Here is a 22580-nt window from a genome sequence, read left to right as displayed (position 1 = left end):
CACTGCTCCTGAACAAAATGATTCTTAATGGGAAATTCAAGATTCCTTTTTACTGTCATGACAAAACGTGTAATATTACACAAAACTGCCTAGCTCCTGCTCAACGGTCACATGATCCTTCTGGCAGGAACCTCTTCAGAGGTCACTCACTATACCTGTTAATCAATGCCAGGCCCACCCACAGGTAAGTTACCACCTTGAGATTGGCTCCTTTGAATACCTTGCCACATTTGGGTGTATCTGAGCCTGACCCCCCCCCCCCCCCAAAGCTGGCTGCAGTATAAAGCCTACCACATGGAGGTTCGCCCTCTTTTCCACTGGGAACCATCCCGAAGTCCACTCCAGGCTGCTAGCCCTGGGTGACGTTGGAGAGTCATTTGCAAGGGGTGTGCTGGTAAAGGGTGAGGGTGGGGTTATCCTAGAATCACTATTTTGTCTGGTTTTCAACGATTACTGTGAAAACTTTTCCTAACTAAGCTGTGCCATGCCTTCACCATACCAAGGGAAGGGAGGTTTATACTGTTTGTTGGGTCTCTCTGATTAGTATGATTATGTGTCTGACTTCCCCCACGAGGAAATAAAGATAAAATTGTGTTTAGACCCGCTGCTTCTCAGTCCCTCTGAACTTTTATCCCTTAACAGTATGAGAGAAAAAGAAACAAAAGTCCCTTCAGAGTCATCGGCTTCACCTCCAATGCTCTGGAGACGCGCACGTTTCAATCCTTTGGCAACCCGATCTCCATCCATTCGGAGAGTGGCGGTGCTTCCGGAGCCACTGCTCCTGGTGCAGACCCGCGGGGAGCGAGGAGCGGAGATAACAGCGCTCCCGCAGGGTCCAACCACCCAGTCGACTTCCAAGAGCTGTGAAAGGAGCCGACGACAGTTTGATTTAAAATCCCGCGCCCGCGGGGTCTGCGCCCCAGATGGCGGCACCTATGAGGGGTTGCACACTCCGGGGGGGGGGGGGGGCACAAGGCACCAGAGTCTGAGAAGGAGAAGCCGATGGGACCGTGACCGCGACGGCAGACAGTGAGGGGGCTCTGCAGCTTTAAGTAAGACCCACCAATGCAGGGGGCTACTGAAAAATCGAGGCGAGGAAACCACGGAGGCTGGGGAACAGCTATTGGGAGACTCACATGGGGCTGCAGACTTCTGGAGTCTGAAGGAACTGGGATGCGAGGGGGTGCCAGAGCCGCTGAGCGGGTTCGGGTTGTCAATGGTTTGGAATGGGCTCTGTGTGGCTGCGGCAGACACTCGGTGGGGTGGGGTGGGGGGAGGGAGACTCTCCTTTGCTTCTCTTTCTGAAATTTCATGTAATATAAATGTCATCTTGAATCTTAAGATCCAAATCCCGATATGATCAGCACCCGAGCGAGGGAGGCCCTTTGGGTGCCCTCAGCACCCTCTTGAATCCAGCTCTGATCGGGTTCCAGCAGCCCACAGCCTGTGTGAGTCCATTCGCTGCCGCCGTGATCACTGTTGTGTAGGGACCTTCAGCTGCTGAGTCCCTCGCTGGTCCGCTGTCGTGATCACCCATTCCAGGGACCCTGGAGTCTGCAACCCCTCACGACGGCTGCCAGCACAGTCACCACCAACTTGGGGCCAGAGCCAGTGGTTGCAGAATTTCAAAATAAAACACCATCAGATCCTTTAACAGGCCGTTTAAAGCTTGTACAGAGTCTTCAGCAATAGACCGGTAGCAATTTTCCCCAGGACCACACCAGCAGTTGCCGTTACAGCTGTTCCGGCAGCATTTTCTATTCTCTGAACCAGAACATGTTCTAATAACATTTATTTTTAAATTTAGACACGCAGCATGGTAACAGGCCATTTTGGCCCACGTGTCTGTGCCACCTAATTTATACCCCATTATCCTCCAACCCCCAGTACATTTCTAATGGTGGGAGGAAACCGGAGGCCCCAGGGAAAACCCACACAGACACAGGGAGAATGGACAAACTCCCTCCAGACAGCCCCAGGGAAAACCCACAAAGACACAGGGAGAATGGACAAACTCCTTCCAGACAGCCCCAGGGAAAACCCACACAGACACAGGAAGAATGGACAAACTCCTTCCAGAGAGCCCCAGGGAAAACCCACACAGACACAGGGAGAATGGACAAACTCCTTGCAGAGAACCCCAGGGAAAACCCACACAGACACAGGAAGAATGGACAAACTCCCTCCAGACAGCCCCAGGGAAAACCCACACAGACACAGGGAGAATGGACAAACTCCCTCCAGACAGCCCCAGGGAAAACCCACACAGACACAGGGAGAATGGACAAACTCCCTCCAGACAGCCCCAGGGAAAACCCACACAGACACAGGAAGAATGGACAAACTCCTTCCAGAGAGCCCCAGGGAAAACCCACACAGACACAGGGAGAATGGACAAACTCCTTGCAGAGAACCCCAGGGAAAACCCACACAGACACAGGAAGAATGGACAAACTCCTTCCAGACAGCGTGGGATTCAAACCCCAGTCTCGAATAACACTGTAAAGGTGTTTGTGGCTAACCGCTACACCAACCATGCCTCCCTTGTTTAATGTTTAAAAACTTAGGGTCACAGTTGACCCCAGGATAATATTTCAACAATTTATTTGCATCGACTGGAGACAACTATTTAAATCTGAACTTCAACACATGGGCTCTTTAAATGAGTAGCTGCTTTTAAGCACCTGTCCAAGTTATCACCTGACTGTGCATGTACAACCAGACAAAACAGCATTTCTCTGGATTCCAGTGCACACACATATCACAACACATACTTAAAAATATAACAGAAAATACAATATAGAATCATTTACTCATTTTCATTAGTCAGAGACCCAAGGTTACAGAATATCTTTCATCAATCTGACAGCCTGCAGAAATAAGTTTTTTCACAGCCTGACTAACATGATTTTGATCCTCCAGTACCTCCTTCTTGATGGTAAATGCTGTGTGATGATGATGGAACGGATCCTCAATAATTCTTTGGGCTCTATTAAGCAATGCTTGGGGTTATTATCATCAGTTGAGGAAAGAGAGACCCCAGTGATCTTCTTGGCCATTTTGATGATCCACTTTGCAGCTACCATACCACACAATGATGCAGCCAGACAGGACACTTGCAATTGGACACCTGCAAGATGTTGTCAAGAGAGTGGCCACCTCAACTTCCTAAGGAAGTGCAGACACAGCTAGTTGCAAAACTATACTCCCTGTAAATGTAGAGTCTGTTGTGATATAGATCAGTAAATGGATGACTGGTCTGTGGAGATTCAGTTGTTCTCTTGGTAACATTAGAGGCGATACAATTGGCCACAGCAAGAGTAAGACTAAATGTCAGACGATAATAGAGGGGGGTAGTGGTAAAACAAACTGTGATCACCATAATTTAATCCTTTGCCTCGCACCCCCCACCCCATAAAAGACCGGGTGCAGTGCTGGCTAGAGAATATTTACTGCCCACTCTTAATTTCCCACTGAGCTGAGTGACTTGTTTCAAGGAGAGAATTGATTAGATTACTGGTCTGGAGTCACATTTAGACAATACAGGACAAAGATGGCAGAATTTATTCCACATACTGAATCATTTGACTATATAACAATGATCCATTAGATTCCTAAATCACATTACCAGTTATCCCCATACAAACTCCAGGTTTTATTTAATTCAATTGACTTTTCTGAGGCTATGGTGTTGTTTATTTTCAGCATAAACCACTGTACCACATTCCAGAATTTAGCATTGTGAGATAACCTACAAGTCTTTATTATTCAGACTTTGTCAAGTAAAAATACTGGATGACCAATGAAAGGATCGACTTGTATCTTCAGGAGTTAAATTAGAAAATCTGCAGAAACTGGGGTTGAGAGTAATACACAAATGTGCTGGAGAAACTAAGCAGGTCACTCAGCATCAAGAGGAAGTAAAAGGTAGCCAATGTTGTGAAGAATAATGCTCAGGCCCAAAATGTTAGTTACCTTTTACTTCCTATGGATGCTGCTGTGTGACCTTCTGAACCTAGCACATTTGTGTTTTGGATTAGTACCTTCGTGTGTGAAAGGTGTAGAAATGCAAAACACAGCAGGAAAGGATTAACGTGGTGGATAAATTTACTGAAAAGAAATGGATGAACAAACCACCAAAGAGCAATGATTAGGTTATGAAAAATTCTTCATATAGATAACAGTTAATTAAACCATAGCAGCCAATGAACATAACAATTTTTGCTTGTAGAAAATATGCAAGCATATGATTTGATAGAATGTCATTATTCTATCTTTACAGGAAACAATCAGCAGAAATTTGGGGACAATTCCAAATTAACAATCAATTATACTGAAGAGATTCACCAACATAGTATGAGAACTTTCAGATTCTCTCAATCTTTGAAGGATTGTTTCTAAAGTCTTTTTGGAAATTTTTTTTTAAACATTTTAATTTAAATTTAGACATAGAGCACGATAACAGGCCCTTCTGGCCCACAAGCCCATGCCACCCAAATACACCAATTAACATTAAAACCCCATACATTTTCTATTAAGTGTGCAAAAAAAGTGTACAAATTTTCAGTTTGCATCCAATATATGACAAATGTCATTTAATATTACATCAGTTTGATGAAAGTACCAAATTTTTAGTCAACAGTTTAACAAGTTAAATATTGAAACATAATATTTCAGGTAAACAGTACATTAAAGCAATAAGCAATATAATGTAGCCAATTTATGGCTATCTTCCTCTTTTAAAAATTTCCAACATTCAAGATCAATGTAAAACGTGATAATATTTTTTCACAGGGAAATGTACAAAGTTAATTTTCTGACCTTTAAGGACCATTAAGGATTGCTTTCACTGCTATATTTTCAAAGATGGGCATCTTTTATAATTGTTACCATTAAGCACAAATTATTAATGTATTATTTTAAATGTATTTGAATAAATGTTTAATTAAAAATGGCTGCCATTTACTGTGCCAATTTTATCCAGTCAGCTCTACTGAAATGCAATACTTGGTATTATTTCTATTTGTGAAAACATGGACAAAGTTATTTTTCTGCTGTGTCTATTAAAGCTTCAATTTGTAAAATTGCTCCATTTTTGAAACTGAGACACACCAAGCAAGAAAGTCACAAGAACGGTAGCCAATAGTAGCTATGTTATAAATGGCCATCTTTCAGGATCACAAATAAAAATGTTTAATGCAAGACTGCAGAAGAAATCCTGGCTTTAATCCTGAATTTACTTACAAATATGCAGAAAAATTACTATTAAGTATAATAAATATATAACATTTTAATTTACATAATTGACAGATGGAAAATTTTGGCATTATTTTGGAAAAAAAATACCAATATTGCAGTGAAGCCCAAAGTGATAAAAGATTCCAATCGTTAATAAGGCAGCACATCAAATTAAAAGCAATCAATAATAGTTTTATAAAATGGTAAAATTTTGAATTTGATCTTTATTGTTTAATACATTTAATAAGACATAAGCATAAGCATTATCTAATGGTAATGTATGCTATGACTAATGTGTCAAAATTATGCTGCTTTGCTGGGACAGCAGTAGAGACACAACAGTTGTCCACAACGACTTGCATTTAGCTATGATTCACACTGCAGATTTTCATTTGAAGACTCCCACGGGAAGTATACAAGCTGAATGCAGACGCGGTGACACATAACTAAGATGGTCCCCGTAGTCTGTTGACCACCAGCACTCATTTTTGAGACAGCAGATTGTGCCAAAACAAGGCCACCTATCTGTATATGGAATTGCAAATCACGAGGATCGTCAGTGCCCCTGAAATGGAGCAGAAGCAATATACCCAAATTTTACAACCTGGAGCAGCTGCAACATTAAATATTCCTTTCAGAGAGTCCTAAATGAACCTTTCTACAGATGTAATTGTAATGAACACTGACCAAGTATGCACTTTAACAGATCTTCATGTTTCCTTTGTTCATGTTACATTTCATCCATTTACCGGCAAGTACCCTATGAATGAGCCAATTAAGGACCTTGGTCCCTTGATCTCCAGGTCTGAAAACTAAAATATGCATTGCCAGAGTAACAGAGAGTGACCACGAAAGCAAAAACCTGCAAAAAGAAGAAAGAAGAAGACTTTAATTGTCCCTGACAACTCATCTGTGAGAAGTACATCCAGACTGAGTTAGGGAGCTGGAACTGGATGAACTCTGGATCATTTGAGAGGCTGAGTGGTTGGTAGATAGGAATTGCAGGGAGGCAGTCACATCCAGGAGGCACAAGGCAGGCAGCTGGGTGGTGGTGAGAGGAGAGAAAGGAAACAGTTAGTCAGTGGAGGGTATCCCTGTGGCTGGTCTCCTCGATAATAAACAAACCATTTTGGTCACTGTAGAGGGGAATGACATAGCAGGGACAAGCCACGACATGGAGTCTGGCCCAGTGGCTCAGAAGGAAAGAGAGAAGTGATAGGGGATTTGATAGAGGAACAGATGAGAGGTTTTGTGCATGAGATCAAGACTCCTAGAGGGTACGTGGCCTCGCTGTCATGGTCCATGTCGGGACCAATGACGTGGGTGGGAAGGGTGATGAGGTCCTGCAAAGTGAGTTCGGGGAGTTTGGAGCTAAGTTAAAGGACAGGACCTCCAGGTTTGCAATCCCAGATTGCTACCCAAAACACCAGCTAGTGGGGTTAGAAATAGGAGCTTAATGCAGCTTAATACATGGCTAAAGAGATGGTGCAGGAGGGAGGGCCTCAGATTTTTGGAAGAGTGGGACCTTTACTGGCAGGAGAGGGACTAATATCCTTGCAGGAAGCAGTAGAGACACAACAATTGTCTACAACGACTTGCATTTAGTTATGAATTGAAGGTGGAAGGGAATTAGAGGGCCAGAACACATAGTGGAGTGGTTATGAAAAAAAAATTGTTAAGCCTGCAGGCAAAGTTAGGAATCAAAAGGTTGTGCTTCGTGGGAATAATGTTCTGAGTTGCATCTATTTTGCAAGGAGTATTATAGGAAAGGCAGATGAGCTTAGTATTGACACATGGAATTATCATTGTGGCCATAAGCGAGACTTTGTTGTAGGAGGTAAAGGACGTAGGTCAATGTTCTGCAGTTCCATTTTTCATATGCTAAAGAGGGGGAGGGATGAAAGAGAGAAGGTCAGTATTGCTGGTCAGGCAAAATGTCACAGCTGTGCTCAGAGAGGATAGACTAGAGAGCTCATCTACTGAGGATATATGGGTAGAACAGAAGAATTTGAAAGGTGTAACCACATTAATGGAATTGTATTGTAGACCATCCAATAGTCAGTGAGAATTGGAGGAGCAATTCTGCAGAGAGATACTAGACAGCTGCAGGAAGCAAAGTTGTGATAGTTGCAAACTTTCCACATATTGATTGGAACTCCAATACTGTAAAAGGGCTGAATGGGTTAGTGCAGTGGTTTTCAAACTTTTTCTTTCCACTCACATACCACCTTAAGTAATCCCCATTCCATAGGTGCTCTGTGATAAGTAAGGGATTATTTGAGGAGGTATGTGAATGGGGGAAAAGGTTGAGAACCACTGCTCTAGAACTAATTGTTACTGAAATATTTTGCTTGAGAAAAATTGCCATTGGCCCATTTCCTTTGGAGATATGAAACTGTGCACATAATGAGTCAATTAGGTATGATTAAAACAGTGGTTTCCAAACTTTTTCTTTCCACTCACATACCACCTTAAGTAATCCCTTACTAATCACAGAGCACCCATGGCATAGGGATTGCTTAAGGTAGTATGTGAGTGGAAAGAAAAAGTTTGAAAACCACTGGGTTAGAATTTGTCAGATGTGTTCAGAAAGATTTCTAAATCAACAGGAGAGAGGCTATACAGGATTTCGTATTAAAGAATAAGATGGATGACTTTCGGCCTAGTGATCATAATGGCAATAGTTTCAAGATAGTTAGATCTGGTCCTTGTGTTAGATTCTAAATTAGAGAAACGACAATTTTGAGGAGTTGAGAAAGGATCTCGTAAGCATGGACTAGAACAGGTTTTTCTGGCATGGGTGTACTTGGTGAGTGGGAGTCCTTCAAAGGTGAAATTTTTAGAGTACAGAGAATGCATGTTCCTGTCAGGATTAAAGGCAAAGTTAACAGGCATAGGGGACTTTGGTTTTCAAGGAACATAGAGGATCTAGTTAAGAAGAAGAAAAGTGTATTGCAGGAATAGGCCACAGGGGAAAAGGAGTATAAAAATGCCAGAAAAAATCAGGAAGGAAAACGGGGGCTAAGAGAAGACACGAGGCTGTTTTGGCAGACAAGGAGAAGGAAAATCCTAAGGGTTTCTATGGAGATATTAAAAGCCAAAGTGTAGCTAGGGATAAATGTGGTCCTCTTGAAGATCATAGTGATCAACTATGTATGGAGCAAAAAGAGATTAGGGAAATATTAAATCTTTTATTTTGTATCTGTATTTACTCAGGAGACTGACACAGATTCTATAGAGGTAAGGCAAACAAGCAGCAAGGTTATGGAACTTACACAAATTAAAGAGGAGGATGTGCTTGCTTACTTGAGGCAAATAAGGGTGAATAAATCCCCAGGGTCTAACAAGATCTTCCCTTGGACCTTGAGGGTGCAGAGGCCGTGGCAGTTATATTTAAAACATTTTTTTTGCCACTGGTGATAGCTAATTTGAGTCTGATGTCAATAGTGGGCAAGTTATTAGAAGGCATTCTAAGAGATTGGATTTACAAGTACTTGGATAGACGCAGAGTGATTAGGGATAGTCAACATGGTTTTGATCATGGTAGGTCATGTTTAACCCATCTTCTTGAGTTTTTTTTGTGGAGGTTACAGTAAAGTTGATGAAGGAAAGGCCATGGAAGTTGCCTACATGGACTTTAGTAAGTTCTTTGTCAAGACCCTGTATGGGAGGTTAGTCAAGAATATTCAGTTGCTTGGTATTCAGGATGCAGTAGTAATTTGGATTAGGCATTCACATTGCAGGAGACACCAGAGAGTGGTAGTAGATGATTGCCTATCTAACTGGAGGACTGTGACTAGAAGTGTCCCTCAGGGATCAGTGCTGCGACCATTGTTGTTTATCATCTATATCAAAGATCTGGATGATAATGTGGTAAATTGGATCAGCAAGATTACAGATGACACAAAGATTGGAAGTGTAAGGGAAAGTGAGGAAGGCTTACAAAGCTTGCAGCAGGATCTGGGCCAGCTGGTAAAATGGGCTGCAAAATGGCAGTTGGAATTTAATGTGAATAAATGTGAGGTGTTGAACTTCGGGAGGGCAAACCAGGGTAGAACATACACAGTGAATGGTTAGGCACTGTGGAATACAGTAGAGCCGAGGGATAAGACAATATGATATTGGAGCAGAAGTTGTCTATTTGACCCATCAAGTCCACGCCATCATTTCATCGTAACCGTATCCATTCTCCCACTCAGTCCCACTCCCCTGTCTTCTCCCTGATACTCTGACAGGGAAAATAGATACATAATTCCTTGAAAGTGGTGTCACAGGTAGATACAGTTGTAAAAAGAGCTTTTGGCTCATTACACTTCATAAATTAAAGTAATGAGTAGAGGAGTTGGGACTTTATGTTAAAGTTGGGATGTCATTGGTGAAGCCATATTTGGATTATTGTGTGCAGTTTTAGTTATCTAACTATGGGAAAGATATCAATATGATTGAAAGAGTGCAGAGAATATCTACAAGGATGTTGCTGGGACTTGAAGAACTGAATTCCAGGGAAAGTTTAAGAAGATTAGGACTTTATTCCCTGCAGCATAGAAGAATGAAAGGAGATTTGATAGAGGTATACAGAATTATGTGAGGTATCAACAGGAAAAAGGCATGCAGGCTTTTTCCACTGAGATTGGGTGAGAAAAGAACTTTAGGAAAGTGAAAGGAGAAATGTTTAAAGGAAACATTAGGGGGAACTTCTTCATGCAGAGAGTGGTGAGTGTGGAATGAGCTGACAGCTGAAGTGGTGAATGCAGGCTACATTTTAGCATTTAAGATACATTTGGATAGGTACAGGATAGGAGGGGTATGGAGCAATATTGTCCGGGTGCAGGTCATTGGGACTTGGCTGAAGAATAGTTTGACACAGAGTAGATGGGCTGAAGGGCTTGTTTTGTGCTATAGTGTTCCAGGGTTCTGAGGTTCATCCTATTAAAATCCACCAATTTGCCTTTCATCCTGATAGGAATATAAAGCATCACATAAATATATTGAAATGTTATGAACAGTAATTAACTTCACATGAATATTCCTTGCATATACGACACATTGAAGTTGGAAGGGCAAGAGTTTAAATCCAAAGAACCCTGTTCCTTTATCTTGTTGTATTCCAGACTCTGAAATAAATCTCAGAGCAGAGAAGATTAAGAAGAGAGATGCCCAAAGATATGAGTGGCTTTGATGGAACAAATAAGGTAGCATTGTTTCAAATGGCAGGAAGCCTAGATGAGTTCCAGACAATTGCAAACACCATAATCTAGCCACTATAAATGGAAAAGAATCATAGAGGAGTGGATGCTGATGTGACTGAGAAAACATTGCAAGGGTTCATCGAGAGGAGGAGGAGATGGGGAACAGGATTAATGTGATTGATCTGCTGGGAGATAGAATGGACTCCATAAGCCAAATGGGTCAAATTGTAGATCACAAGCATGCAAATATTTTATTTCACTTTAAGTTGATCTTCTTTTTCATACAAAATAGCTTGCACAGAGTGTGCAAAGTGCCAGGTTCAAGAGAATCAGAAGCAGTTCAAAGGAAATTCCATTGGGGTGGGTGCAGAGGTCCACTGGGCTGGTCTCCATACATCTGAAAAAACTACGGAAGGGCAAAAACAATTCTCCAATTTGATACTGCTTTCAGGATTGAATATGAAAATAGAATCATTTTTGTTTATTCCTAAAGCAGTATATTAGTCAGAAAGGAAGAAAGACAAAGGAAAAAAAAAAGATGCACTTACAGTGGAAGCTATCCAGCAGTTGTAATTAACTGTACCTTTAGGAGCTTGGTTAATGGAAACCGCATCCATAATTGAGGCTAAGAGGTACATCAAAGCTGCACTGGCATTAAAGCTCAAACCCTACAGACAAAACACAGAATATTACTACAGTATACTTAACATCTCCATTAATATTATTATAGATGCATTCTCTGCAGAACTGGGAGGAGAAAGAACTTTGTATTGGAATTAAGAGTCAGAATTAAATAGCACTGAAATGGGCCAATTGGCCCACTACATCCATAATGACATTTTATTGCTTGGTATCACCAATCCCATTTGCCCACATTGGGTCCACATTCTCCTCATTCGCTGATTTAAGTGCCTATCTAAATGTAGTGATTGTATTCTACTACACCACCTCATCTGGCTGCATGTTCCAGATATCAACCACTCTATTTTTTTTAAGTTAATCTTCAGGTCCCCTTTCAAATTCTTTCCTCTTTGTTTTTGATAACTCTGTCATGGAAAAAAAATATTCTGACTATGGTCTCTGATTATTTTAGGATCACTCCAGAGAAAATAAACCCAGCCTATCCAATCTCTTCCCATAACTAAAGTCCTCCAGTGCAGCATATATCCTGGTGAATCTCCTCTGAATTCTCCCAAGTACAATCACAAACTTCCTAAAGGTTGACAACCAGTACTTCAAATAATATTCCAGGTGCAATAATAAACTGTTTGCACAACTTCCCAATTTTTATGTTCTGTACTCCAACCTATGAAAGCAAACATGTCAATATATTTACCACCATACCCATCAGCTGTGTTATCACTTTCTGGAAACTATACAGTACACTTTCAATCCAAAAATCATTCAGTTCAACAATATTCGTTCATGCTCTACCCTTTATTGCATCTCCTACTTCATTTGACTTATTAAAATGCATCTCCTCAATTGTTGGGGTAAAATTCCTTTGTCAATACTCCAACTTTCCGTCTGACTTACATCTTGCTGTTTCCTTGATCAAATTTGCTACCTTTCTGACCGCAACTCCAACTTGTTGTATCCACAGACTTGCTAATCATACCTCCTGCATTCAACAAAAGCCCCAGTACCACACTGGTCAGATACTTCCAAATGAGAAAAGCATCCTTCCACTATTAATCTTTGCTTCCTATCACCAAGCCATTTTGGATCAAATTAGTCAACAAGTCTTGGATCCCATTTGCCTAACCTGGACCAGCCCACCATGTGAGACCTTTCTAAAGTTGTAATTGACAACCTCCACAACCTTGCTTTCAATCATCTCAGTTAATTCCTCAACACAACTCAAATTAAAATATTCAGGATATTTTAAAAGATTTTGTATCATGAAAAACTATGACTGAAGCATTCTAATATTGGTCTTATTTGGGTGCCATGGCCTCATGGGCTGGAAGGACCTGATACCATTCTGTATCTCTAAATTTAAAAAAAAACGTACTTTCACAAATAGAACATTTACGAACCACACTCAAGGGTGCAGAAAGCAGTCAAGAAAATTTCACCAGTTGAATTGGTTTTGATCCTGGTGATTGAAGGCAGAATGATGTGAGATGTAATCATTAAACAGGCATATAGCACAATGCCACACTAAGGTATATTTTTAGATTTACATGTGGAGTTTTGGATCCATCATCTTTTGAAATATGTTTTTAAGTTATTGTGGAAGCCAGAAGGAAAAGTATATAACAAGATCATTTCGTCAATTGCTAAAAAATTTTACAGAAAGGAAACATTGTTTTTTGTTCTACAAATTGTAGAAACATTATAAAAGAAAACAAGTGATTTTCCTTGGCCATGGATATTTGTATAAACAGTACTAACATGCATGAAATTAATTTGGGATGACACAGTGGTACAGCTGGTATCCCACAATTCTGCACGTTCTCCTTATGTCCATGTAGGCTTCCCTCAAGTACTCTGGTTTTCTCCTGCATTCCTCCTGTTAGTTGGCCTCTGTAAATTGTCCCTATTATGTTAACTGAGAGGTAAAATTATAGGAAGTTGACAGAAAAACATTTTTAAAATGGAATTACCAATTGATACAAACATCTGTTTGCTGTACAAATAATTACTTTTATGTACATTGAATAAATGTGCTATTGTATTCTCAATACATCACTTCCTGAACCATCCCTGTTGGCTTGCTACAATTTTGATTTTTAATTAATCTAGCCACCTCAAATTGAGGTACAAAAACTGACCAGGGCCTCTGAGCTCAGGAGAGGGAAAAGTAACCAGTGATCCTGCTCTTGATTGATGCACATCTGTGTCAAGTGAGGGCAAAAGCAGATTCAGCAGTAATGTTCCAATAAAACCACCTGTTAACACTCAACTTCTAAGTTCAATGGAAAGTGTCCTGTGCTGATCCATCACAGTTTGATATGGGATCTGCTCTGTCCAGGTCCACAAGTTGTGAAAGCAGCCATCACACTATTCTGGGTAAACTTGTACCTCTCACTTTGTTCATTTTAGATTGGTCACAGTGTTTGAGCTACCGAAAGAAAACAGAGAGACACGCCGAGAGCACTTCAGTTTATACAAATCTTTATTACTAAATCTAAAGCTGATTTTAAACTACAATATACAAGCCCTTCACAATTATACTTATCATCGCCTGGACTGGTCAGAACTGCCAAAGCGAGGCAACGACCGCACACTTGTAGTAGGTTGTCTGGGCGCCGGTAGCAGCTTCTCCACCTCCCCCGACCGGGACGTTGGTTGGACTTTAGAAGTACTTCTTGCTAAGAGATGTTTCCATCCCTCAGAGAGTCTCAAACTTCAGCAGCGGGACCATGGCTTATATACCCAAAAATTGTTTACTCATAGCATATCACCCCGAATAAATGGTTTACTTATCTTCAAGGTCTCCTGACAGTCTGCGACCAACAAAAGACAACTGCATCCTGGGCCTCATGGTGTAAATTAGATTATATATCCTGGGCCCCATGATGGAATTTAGATTATGCATACAATTATCTCAAAGTAGGTTACTGATACTCAGCCTTGCATAAGCAAAAGCTGGTCTAAATCCTCCATTACATTCCACCCCTTGGTCGCAGTCTGTCACTTACGAGACCTAACAAGCATTCGAGTACAGAAGGAGCGAAAAAGAGAAACCAAAGCTACAATAATCACAAAAATAAGCAATAATACGAGCAACCGACGGAGAATATTGTGGCCCAATCCCCCACATGTACCAGTTAACCATGAAAAACGATTCCAACCAAGGCTCAAACTATCCTTGTGGGTGTTGGAACCAAGAGGGTTAAGTAATCATAGAAAATATGCCTATGTACTATTCATTATGTATTCATGAATGCAGTACTATGTTTCTTCTTTGGCTTGGCTTCGCGGACGAAGATTTATGGAGGGGGTAAAAAGTCCACGTCAGCTGCAGGCTCGTTTGTGGCTGACCAGTCCGATGCGGGACAGGCAGACACGATTGCAGCGGTTGCAAGGGAAAATTGGTTGGTTGGGGTTGGGTGTTGGGTTTTTCCTCCTTTGCCTTTTGTCAGTGAGGTGGGCTCTGCGGTCTTCTTCAAAGGAGGCTGCTGCCCGCCAAACTGTGAGGCGCCAAGATGCACGGTTTGAGGCGTTATCAGCCCACTGGCGGTGGTCAATGTGGCAGGCACCAAGAGATTTCTTTAGGCAGTCCTTGTACCTTTTCTTTGGTGCACCTCTGTCACGGTGGCCAGTGGAGAGCTCGCCATATAATACGATCTTGGGAAGGCGATGGTCCTCCATTCTGGAGACGTGACCCATCCAGCGCAGCTGGATCTTCAGCAGCGTGGACTCGATGCTGTCGACCTCTGCCATCTCGAGTACCTCGACGTTAGGGGTGTGAGCGCTCCATTGGATGTTGAGGATGGAGCGGAGACAACGCTGGTGGAAGCGTTCTAGGAGCCGTAGGTGGTGCCGGTAGAGGACCCATGATTCGGAGCCGAACAGGAGTGTGGGTATGACAACGGCTCTGTATACGCTTATCTTTGTGAGGTTTTTCAGTTGGTTGTTTTTCCAGACTCTTTTGTGTAGTCTTCCAAAGGCGCTATTTGCCTTGGCGAGTCTGTTGTCTATCTCATTGTCGATCCTTGCATCTGATGAAATGGTGCAGCCGAGATAGGTAAACTGGTTGACCGTTTTGAGTTTTGTGTGCCCGATGGAGATGTGGGGGGGGAGGACCTCAGTTTTCTTCAGGCTGACTTCCAGGCCAAACATTTTGTCAGTTTCCGCAAAGCAGGACGTCAAGCGCTGAAGAGCTGGCTCTGAATGGGCAACTAAAGCGGCATCATCTGCAAAGAGTAGTTCACGGACAAGTTTCTCTTGTGTCTTGGTGTGAGCTTGCAGGCGCCTCAGATTGAAGAGACTGCCATCCGTGCGGTACCGGATGTAAACAGCGTCTTCATTGTTGGGGTCTTTCATGGCTTGGTTCAGCATCATGCTGAAGAAGATTGAAAAGAGGGTTGGTGCGAGAACACAGCCTTGCTTCACGCCATTGTTAATGGAGAAGGGTTCAGAGAGCTCATTGCTGTATCTGACCCGACCTTGTTGGTTTTCGTGCAGTTGGATAATCATGTTGAGGAACTTTGGGGGACATCCGATGCGCTCTAGTATTTGCCAAAGCCCTTTCCTGCTCACGGTGTCGAAGGCTTTGGTGAGGTCAACAAAGGTGATGTAGAGTCCTTTGTTTTGTTCTCTGCACTTTTCTTGGAGCTGTCTGAGGGCAAAGACCATGTCAGTGGTTCCTCTGTTTGCGCGAAAGCCGCACTGTGATTCTGGGAGAATATTCTCAGCGACACTAGGTATTATTCTATTTAGTAGAATCCTAGCGAAGATTTTGCCTGCAATGGAGAGCAACGTGATTCCCCTATGTAACAATTTACATTGTTACTATGTAACAATTTACTATTTACTTCAATTATACTGTTTAAGGGAAATAGGAATGCAATTAAGTAACAGCCACAGTATGTAGCAAAGTTGGCTGATTATAGTACGTGTAGAATTTGCTGCCTCCAAATACAAAAGAGAAAATGTATAAACCAATTTAGTACGATAAGTCATGAGGAGGTGATGAGTAGAACAGAAGACTATGGCCAGACGAGAACAAGAGTACCATGACTGAGAATGTCAGAGACAAAGAAAATGGATAAACCAATTTAGTAGGAATGCTATGGCATAAGGAGGTGTTGAGTAGAACCAGACAAGAACAAAGAAATAATTAGAAATATCTGGGGTATGAATTGATTTCTGATCAAGACCACAGGATGTTCTGGCCTTGAGGATTAAGATAGGTCTACACCCTAGATAACTGCAGAGCAGGAAATTGCTTGAGATAAATCTTATGCAAGGAATCTAGCAAAGAAAGCCAACTCTTGGTCAATGTAATAAGGTTGATCTATATAAACAGAAGAGACTGGACAATAGGGGTCAGTCTTGGGGAATAGCTCACTGAGCAGGTGACCTATGAACTAACGACTGGACCAGAGCTCTGTTAAGCTTTATTCTTGTGCTGGGAAGTTGACAGAAAAACATTTTTAAAATGGAATTACCAATTGATACAAACATCTGTTTGCTGTACAAGTAATTACTTTTATGTACATTGAATAAATGTGTTATTGTATTCTCAATACATCACTTCCTGAACTATCCCTGTTGGCTTGCTACAATTTTGATTTTTAATTAATCTAGCCACCTCAAAACTATGTTTTATCTTGTGCTGTGTAATAAACTGATTGTTAAACCGAATACCTTCTCCTATCACTTCATTCAACGAGCACGCTGGACTCAGACGACACATAGACTAAATTGAGGGTAGGGTAAAGCCAGAGTCCGACATGGGCCACAATACCCAGACACTGAAGCTCACGAACAGATTTTGAAACATGCTGAACAATATCAGATATATTAGTGGATACATCAGGCCGTGTCCCCCATGGGCAACTCCCTCGGAACGTCCTTGACATTACAAATCCAATTGCTGGCATCAAAGCAGCGGTTAAGCCAGATCAGCAGGAGCGCAAGACGGAGGACCTGGAACAAAGAAGCCTGACATATGTCACTCACAATGCCGTAAGCATTCAGTATTTAAACAAACTAAATCATCCTATCCCTCAATAGCTACCCACCGAGTGTTACCCTGGGCAGGTGTCACTATTTCCCCTTTTACAGGAGGGCCACTACCTGGTGGTGCCACCCATACCTTTTGTCTGGCATTCTCTAGCTTGGGAATGGGGGGCAATGACTGTTTTTCCTCTGGAATAGGCTGTAGTTCAGAAGTGTGAAGAAGTCAGTGGAAAGGTGTACCTCCCTTTAAAGGGCGATGATTCAAATTGTCGACTGCCTGCTGCAGCACATAACACCACCCCTTCAGGGTCTCCAGTGGTGTTAACAAACGAATTTGTTCCTTCAGTAAGCCGTTCATTCGTTCAACTAACCCAGCAGCCTGTGGGTAATAAGGAATATGGTGGACCATAAGATACTGTTGTCAGTTGCTCAATCACAGATTGCCTTCCCGGAGAAGTGCGAGCCATTATCAGACTGAATTTCCTCTGGTACATCATAAAGAGAAATTAAATGGTTTAGTCCTTGGATAGTGCTAGCTTGGTCAGCTGTCTTGGTGGGAAAAGCAAAAACCAGGCCCGAAAAGGTGTCAACCATTACGAGGACGTAACGTTTACCCATACAATCTGGCATGGGGCCTATGTAATCAATTTGACAGACCGCAGCCGAGTGAGCTCCCCATCTTATTTGGCCATGTGGACCAGGAGGAACGGTGCAGGACTTCACAAGCTGGGATGCTGGGCATGTACACATCACCATGCAGACATCGTCTTGATGGACGGGTAAGGCATGTGTTCGGGCCCACACAGCTGATCCCTTCTCCCCCAGATGGCCACTATCGGCACGGCTGATAGTGGCAAGCTGATCTGCTACTGCATTATGTTGTGCCATGTTCATCATCGCATTGGTATGGGCGTCAACATGATATACAGTTATCTCACGATGGTGGGAAGCATCCCACAACAGCTGCCACAACTGTTTGCCCCATACTGGGTGGTTATGTACCAGCCATTCGTTCTTTTGCCAATCAGGCATCTATACCTCTAGTTCATTGGCTAATGAACAGCCCAGGAATAAGTAAACAGGCGAAGAGGGTGATCACTGGGGTCTAGTGGTAAAGTGACGACCCTCAACTCAGCATACTGGTTGGAGCCACCATCCACCTCCTCCGATAAGTGAGTTCCCGACCTGGGATGGTAAGCCACCCCCTTCCACTTCTGCTTTCCTTGCACCCACCGGCTGCTACCATCAGTAAACCAGGCGTCCTCTTGTTCTGCTGGAGTGAGCAAGTCATATGGTTTACCCCACTAAACTGGTGAAGGGGGTAGGGGAGGGGGCAAGGCGGGTTCAACGTCCTCATGACGAGATGGAAGATCAGCCACCTGTTCGTGTATGTGGCCCACCCCTTCAGGCCCTCTGGTCGCCTGACTCTGAATATACCACTTCCATTTAACAATAGAAGACTGCTGAGCCCGCCCAATCTTTAGATTAGTGTCATTAGCCAGGACCCAGTTCATTATTGGAAGTGAAGGTCACAATTGAACATCTGCATCGCCTGTCATTCTTTCTGTCTCCAGCAGGGCCCAGTAACAAGCCAGTAACTGTTGTTCAAAAGCAGAATAACGAGTGGCAGCCTCGGGCATGGTTCGTGACCAGAATCCCAGCGGGACTCGGCGACCCTCTTGTTTCTGCCAGAGGCTTCAGGAGGCCACATGATCAGTAACGGAGACCTGTAGTTCGTACGGAGTATTTGGGATACGGGGATAAATGGGAAGGGCCTGAAGAATAGCCTGTTTGGCGGACTGAAACGCCCTTTCCTGATCGTTACCCCTTAAAGAATCTGTTTTCTTTTGGGTAACCTTATATAGAGGATGTAAAAGCAACGCCAAGTGTAGAATATGGCGTCGCCAGTATCCCAATAACCCTAGGAAATGCTGGGTCACTTTTTACTAGTAGGAGTGGCCAAGACCGCGATCTTATTGCGAACTTTATCAGGAACCACCTGTTCTCCAGTATGCCACTGAATCCCAAGGAAAATAACCATATGGGACGGGCCCTGAACCTTGGCGGGGTTAATGGCCCACCCTCTTTACATCAGGGCATCTTGGACATTCTTCATACCTTCCTGTATCATCTCTTCCATGGCTCCTTGGATCATCACATCATCAATATAATGGTGAATCGAGAGAGAAGGCGATACTGGCACCACCTCCAAATCACGGGCAATTAGGCTGTGGCAAATAGTGGGAGAGTGTACATAGCCCTGAGGGAGGCGGGTGAAGGTATACTGGCCCACCTTCCAGGTAAAGACGAACTGATCCTGTGAGACCTCAGCTATAAGAATACTGAAGAAGGCGTTAGCAAGATCAATGACAGCATACCATGTTCCTGAGTTCCCAGAAGCAATGTTTTCAATAAGGGTAACAATGTCCGGAACTGCCGAAGCAAGTGGTGGGGCATGTTTGTTCAAAAAACGAAAATTAACTGTCAATCTCCATTAGCTATCCGGCTTCTGGACCGGCCAAACAGGGCTATCAAAGGGCAACATTGCGGGCTTCACTACCCCTTCTTCTTCCAAAGCATCGATGGTGGCAGAAATCTCTTCCTGCCCTCCAGGGAGGCGATATTGTGGAATGCATACTGGTTTCAGCGGGGGGAGGCACCATCACAAGATCCCACAGCCCAACCCACTTCTAGTCCTTGTGTTATAGTCCAAATTCCAAATGCAAATCCCCCTTGGCTAGTATTAAGGGCCGTACAGGCTAACATATGAATCGTCAGTGGGAGCCACCAGGATATGTAACCATACAGGGGAAAGGCCATCACCCACCGTGGCACGGACTTTTATTTCCTTCGTATGCCGGACAAAAGGTATGGGTGGCACCACCAGGTAGTGGCCCTCCTGTAAAAAGGGAAATAGTGACACCTGCCCAGGGTAACACTCGGTGGGTAGCTATTGAGGGACAGGATGATTTAGTTTATTTAAATACAGAATGCTTACAGCATCGTGAGTGACATATGTTAGGCTTCTTTGTTCCAGGTCTTCCGTCTTGCGCTCCTGCTGATCTGGCTTAACTGCTGCTTTGATGCCAGCAATTGGATTTGTAATGTCGAGGACGTTCTGAGGGAGTTGCCCGTGGGGGACACAGCCCGACGTATCCACTAATATATCTGATATTGTTCAGCATGTTTCAAAATCTGTTTGTGAGCTTCAGCGTCTGGGTATTGTGGCCCACAAGGATAGTTTGAGCCTTGGTTGGAATCGTTTTTCATGGTTAACTGGGGGATTGGGCCACAATATTCTCCGTCGGTTGCTCGCATTATTGCTTATTTTTGTGATTATTGTAGTTTTGGTTTCGCTTTTCGCTCCTTCTGTACTCGAATGCTTGTTAGGTCTCGTAAGTGACAGACTACGACCAAGGGGTGGAATGTAATGGAGAATTTAAACCATGCTTTTGCTTATCCAAGGCTGAGTATCAGTAACCTACTTTGAGATAATTGTATGCATAATCTAAATTCCACCATGGGGCCCAGGATATATAATCTAATTTACACCATGAGGCCCAGGATGCAGTTGTCTTTTGTTGGTCGCAGACTGTCAGGAGACCTTGAAGATAAGTAAACCATTTATTCGGGGTGATATGCTATGAGTAAACAAATTTTGGGTAATATAAGCCATGGTCCCGCTGCTGAAGTTTGAGACTCTCTGAGGGGTGGAAATGTCTCTCAGAAAGAAGAACTTCTAGAGTCCAACCAATGTCCCGGTCGGGGGAGATGGAGAAGCTGCTACCGGCGCCCAGACAACCTACTACAAGTGTGCGGTCGTTGCCTCGCTTTGGCAGTTGGGACTAGTCCAGACGTTGATAAGTATAATTGGGAAGGGCTTGCATATTGTAGTTTGAAATCAGCTTTAGATTTAGTAATAAAGATTTGTATAAACTGAAGTGCTCTCGGCGTGTTTCTCTGTTTTCTTTCGGTAGCTCAAACACTGTGACCAATCTAAAACGAACAAAGTAAGAGGTACAAGTTTACCCAGGACAATTGGCGTAGTCAGCAGGATTGGTCTCGAGATGTTTCGCTGAAAGAAAGGTGAGCCCTGAACAGTTCTTGATTCTGGGATGCACTTCCAAAGATGATGGGTTTAGCACGTTGGCCAATACCCTGTCTTTGTTGGGACCACCCATAAGTTGGGATAAGAGGTTAGATCCATCAAGTGCGCCTCTGGGAGAGCGGGTTGCCACTCTCCTTTGAGAAAGTAAATTTCCTGTTAAAATGGGGACGCTGATGGACGGTTTTTGGCTGCTGGCCACAGCCTTACGCCACGCCGTTCAGAGTGAAGCAGAAGTTGTTCAGCGAGAAGTAGAATCCCAGCACAAGTGAGAGCAACTAGAGGAGGAGATAGAAGCCATGCAACAATGCTGTTCCATGATGAGCGAGATTGTTCGCACCAGTCAGGACTGAGCCAAAGAATGGGAGGATAAGCATGTCCAAACGATTTGCCGTAATATTAAACTCCGGCAGCAGCTCAGTGCAGATAAGGAAAAGCAAGAGGTAGAACCCAATCCACATCGTATTTGTGCCATGATAAGGAATGGCGACGATCCTGATGTAATTGATGATTGGGATGGGAATATCTGGAATGATGACAATGGTAATAATGTCGATACCCTTCGGCGTGTCTCTCTGTTTTCTTTCTGTAGCTCAAACACTGTGACTAATCTACAAGTTTACCAGGTCACACACAAACCAGCCTTCCCTCAATCAACTCTTATCTTCTGCTTCTACTGCTTTAGGGAAAAATTGAAGGACCCATCCCACTCTGGTCACATCTCTTCTCCACCCACCCCTTCCCTTTCAGGTAGAAGATGCAAGAGCTTAAAAACACCAACCTCCAGAATCAAGAACAGTTTCATTCCTACTGTTATAAACTCTCGTAACCATATAACGATTACAGTACAGAAACAGGCCATCTTGGCCCCTCTAGTCTGTACTGATTTAAATGATCCCCTCTAGTCCTACTTACCTGCACCTTGCCCATAACCCTTCAAACCCCTCAGATCCATGCACCTATCCAACTTTTTCTTAAATGACAAAATGGACCTTGCTGCAACCACCTCTTCCGAAAGGTCATTTCACTCACCCACTCATCCAAAGTGCTCCCCAACACACACCTCAGTCACCTGCCCTATCTCATTCCCCAACAGTAGATCCCCAACAGTAGTGGGTACCTCAACGTATTGCTGCAAAAAACTATCCTGCACACATTTTACAAACTCTAATCCATCCAGCCCCTTCACAGAACGTGTTTCCCAATCTATATTAGGAAATTCCCCACTAACACAGCCCTGTGCTTATTACAAATCTCTGCTATTTCCTTACACATTTTCTCCTCTATTTCTCGGTCCCCACTAGGTGGTCTATAATGCATCCCTATGATTATAATATCTCCTTTTCCATTTTTAAATTCCACCCATATCACCTCCCTTGATAAGCCCTCGAATCTATCTCACATCACCACCA

General features: G+C 43.1%; 1 protein-coding gene across 2 annotated transcripts in view; it reads right to left on the bottom strand.

Moving 5' to 3' along the window:
- Window positions 1-3640: 3640 nt before the first annotated feature.
- The window catches only part of cmtm8b (CKLF-like MARVEL transmembrane domain containing 8b), an 83871-nt gene continuing 64931 nt past the window's right edge, over window positions 3641-22580 (bottom strand). The window contains exons 3-4 of one of the 2 annotated variants that reach the window (XM_069914398.1): window positions 10976-11095; window positions 3641-6100 (exon numbers count right to left, since the gene is read on the bottom strand). In XM_069914398.1, coding sequence (XP_069770499.1) covers window positions 6014-6100; window positions 10976-11095 — 207 coding nt within the window. In that variant the 3' untranslated portion in view covers window positions 3641-6013. The remainder of the gene's footprint in view (window positions 6101-10975; window positions 11096-22580) is intronic. The other variant, XM_069914399.1, reaches the window with a different exon arrangement.

Source organism: Narcine bancroftii, chromosome 1 (genome assembly GCF_036971445.1).
Source record: "Narcine bancroftii isolate sNarBan1 chromosome 1, sNarBan1.hap1, whole genome shotgun sequence".
Lineage (NCBI taxonomy): Eukaryota > Metazoa > Chordata > Chondrichthyes > Torpediniformes > Narcinidae > Narcine > Narcine bancroftii.
This window is presented reverse-complemented; position numbering and strand designations above follow the sequence as displayed.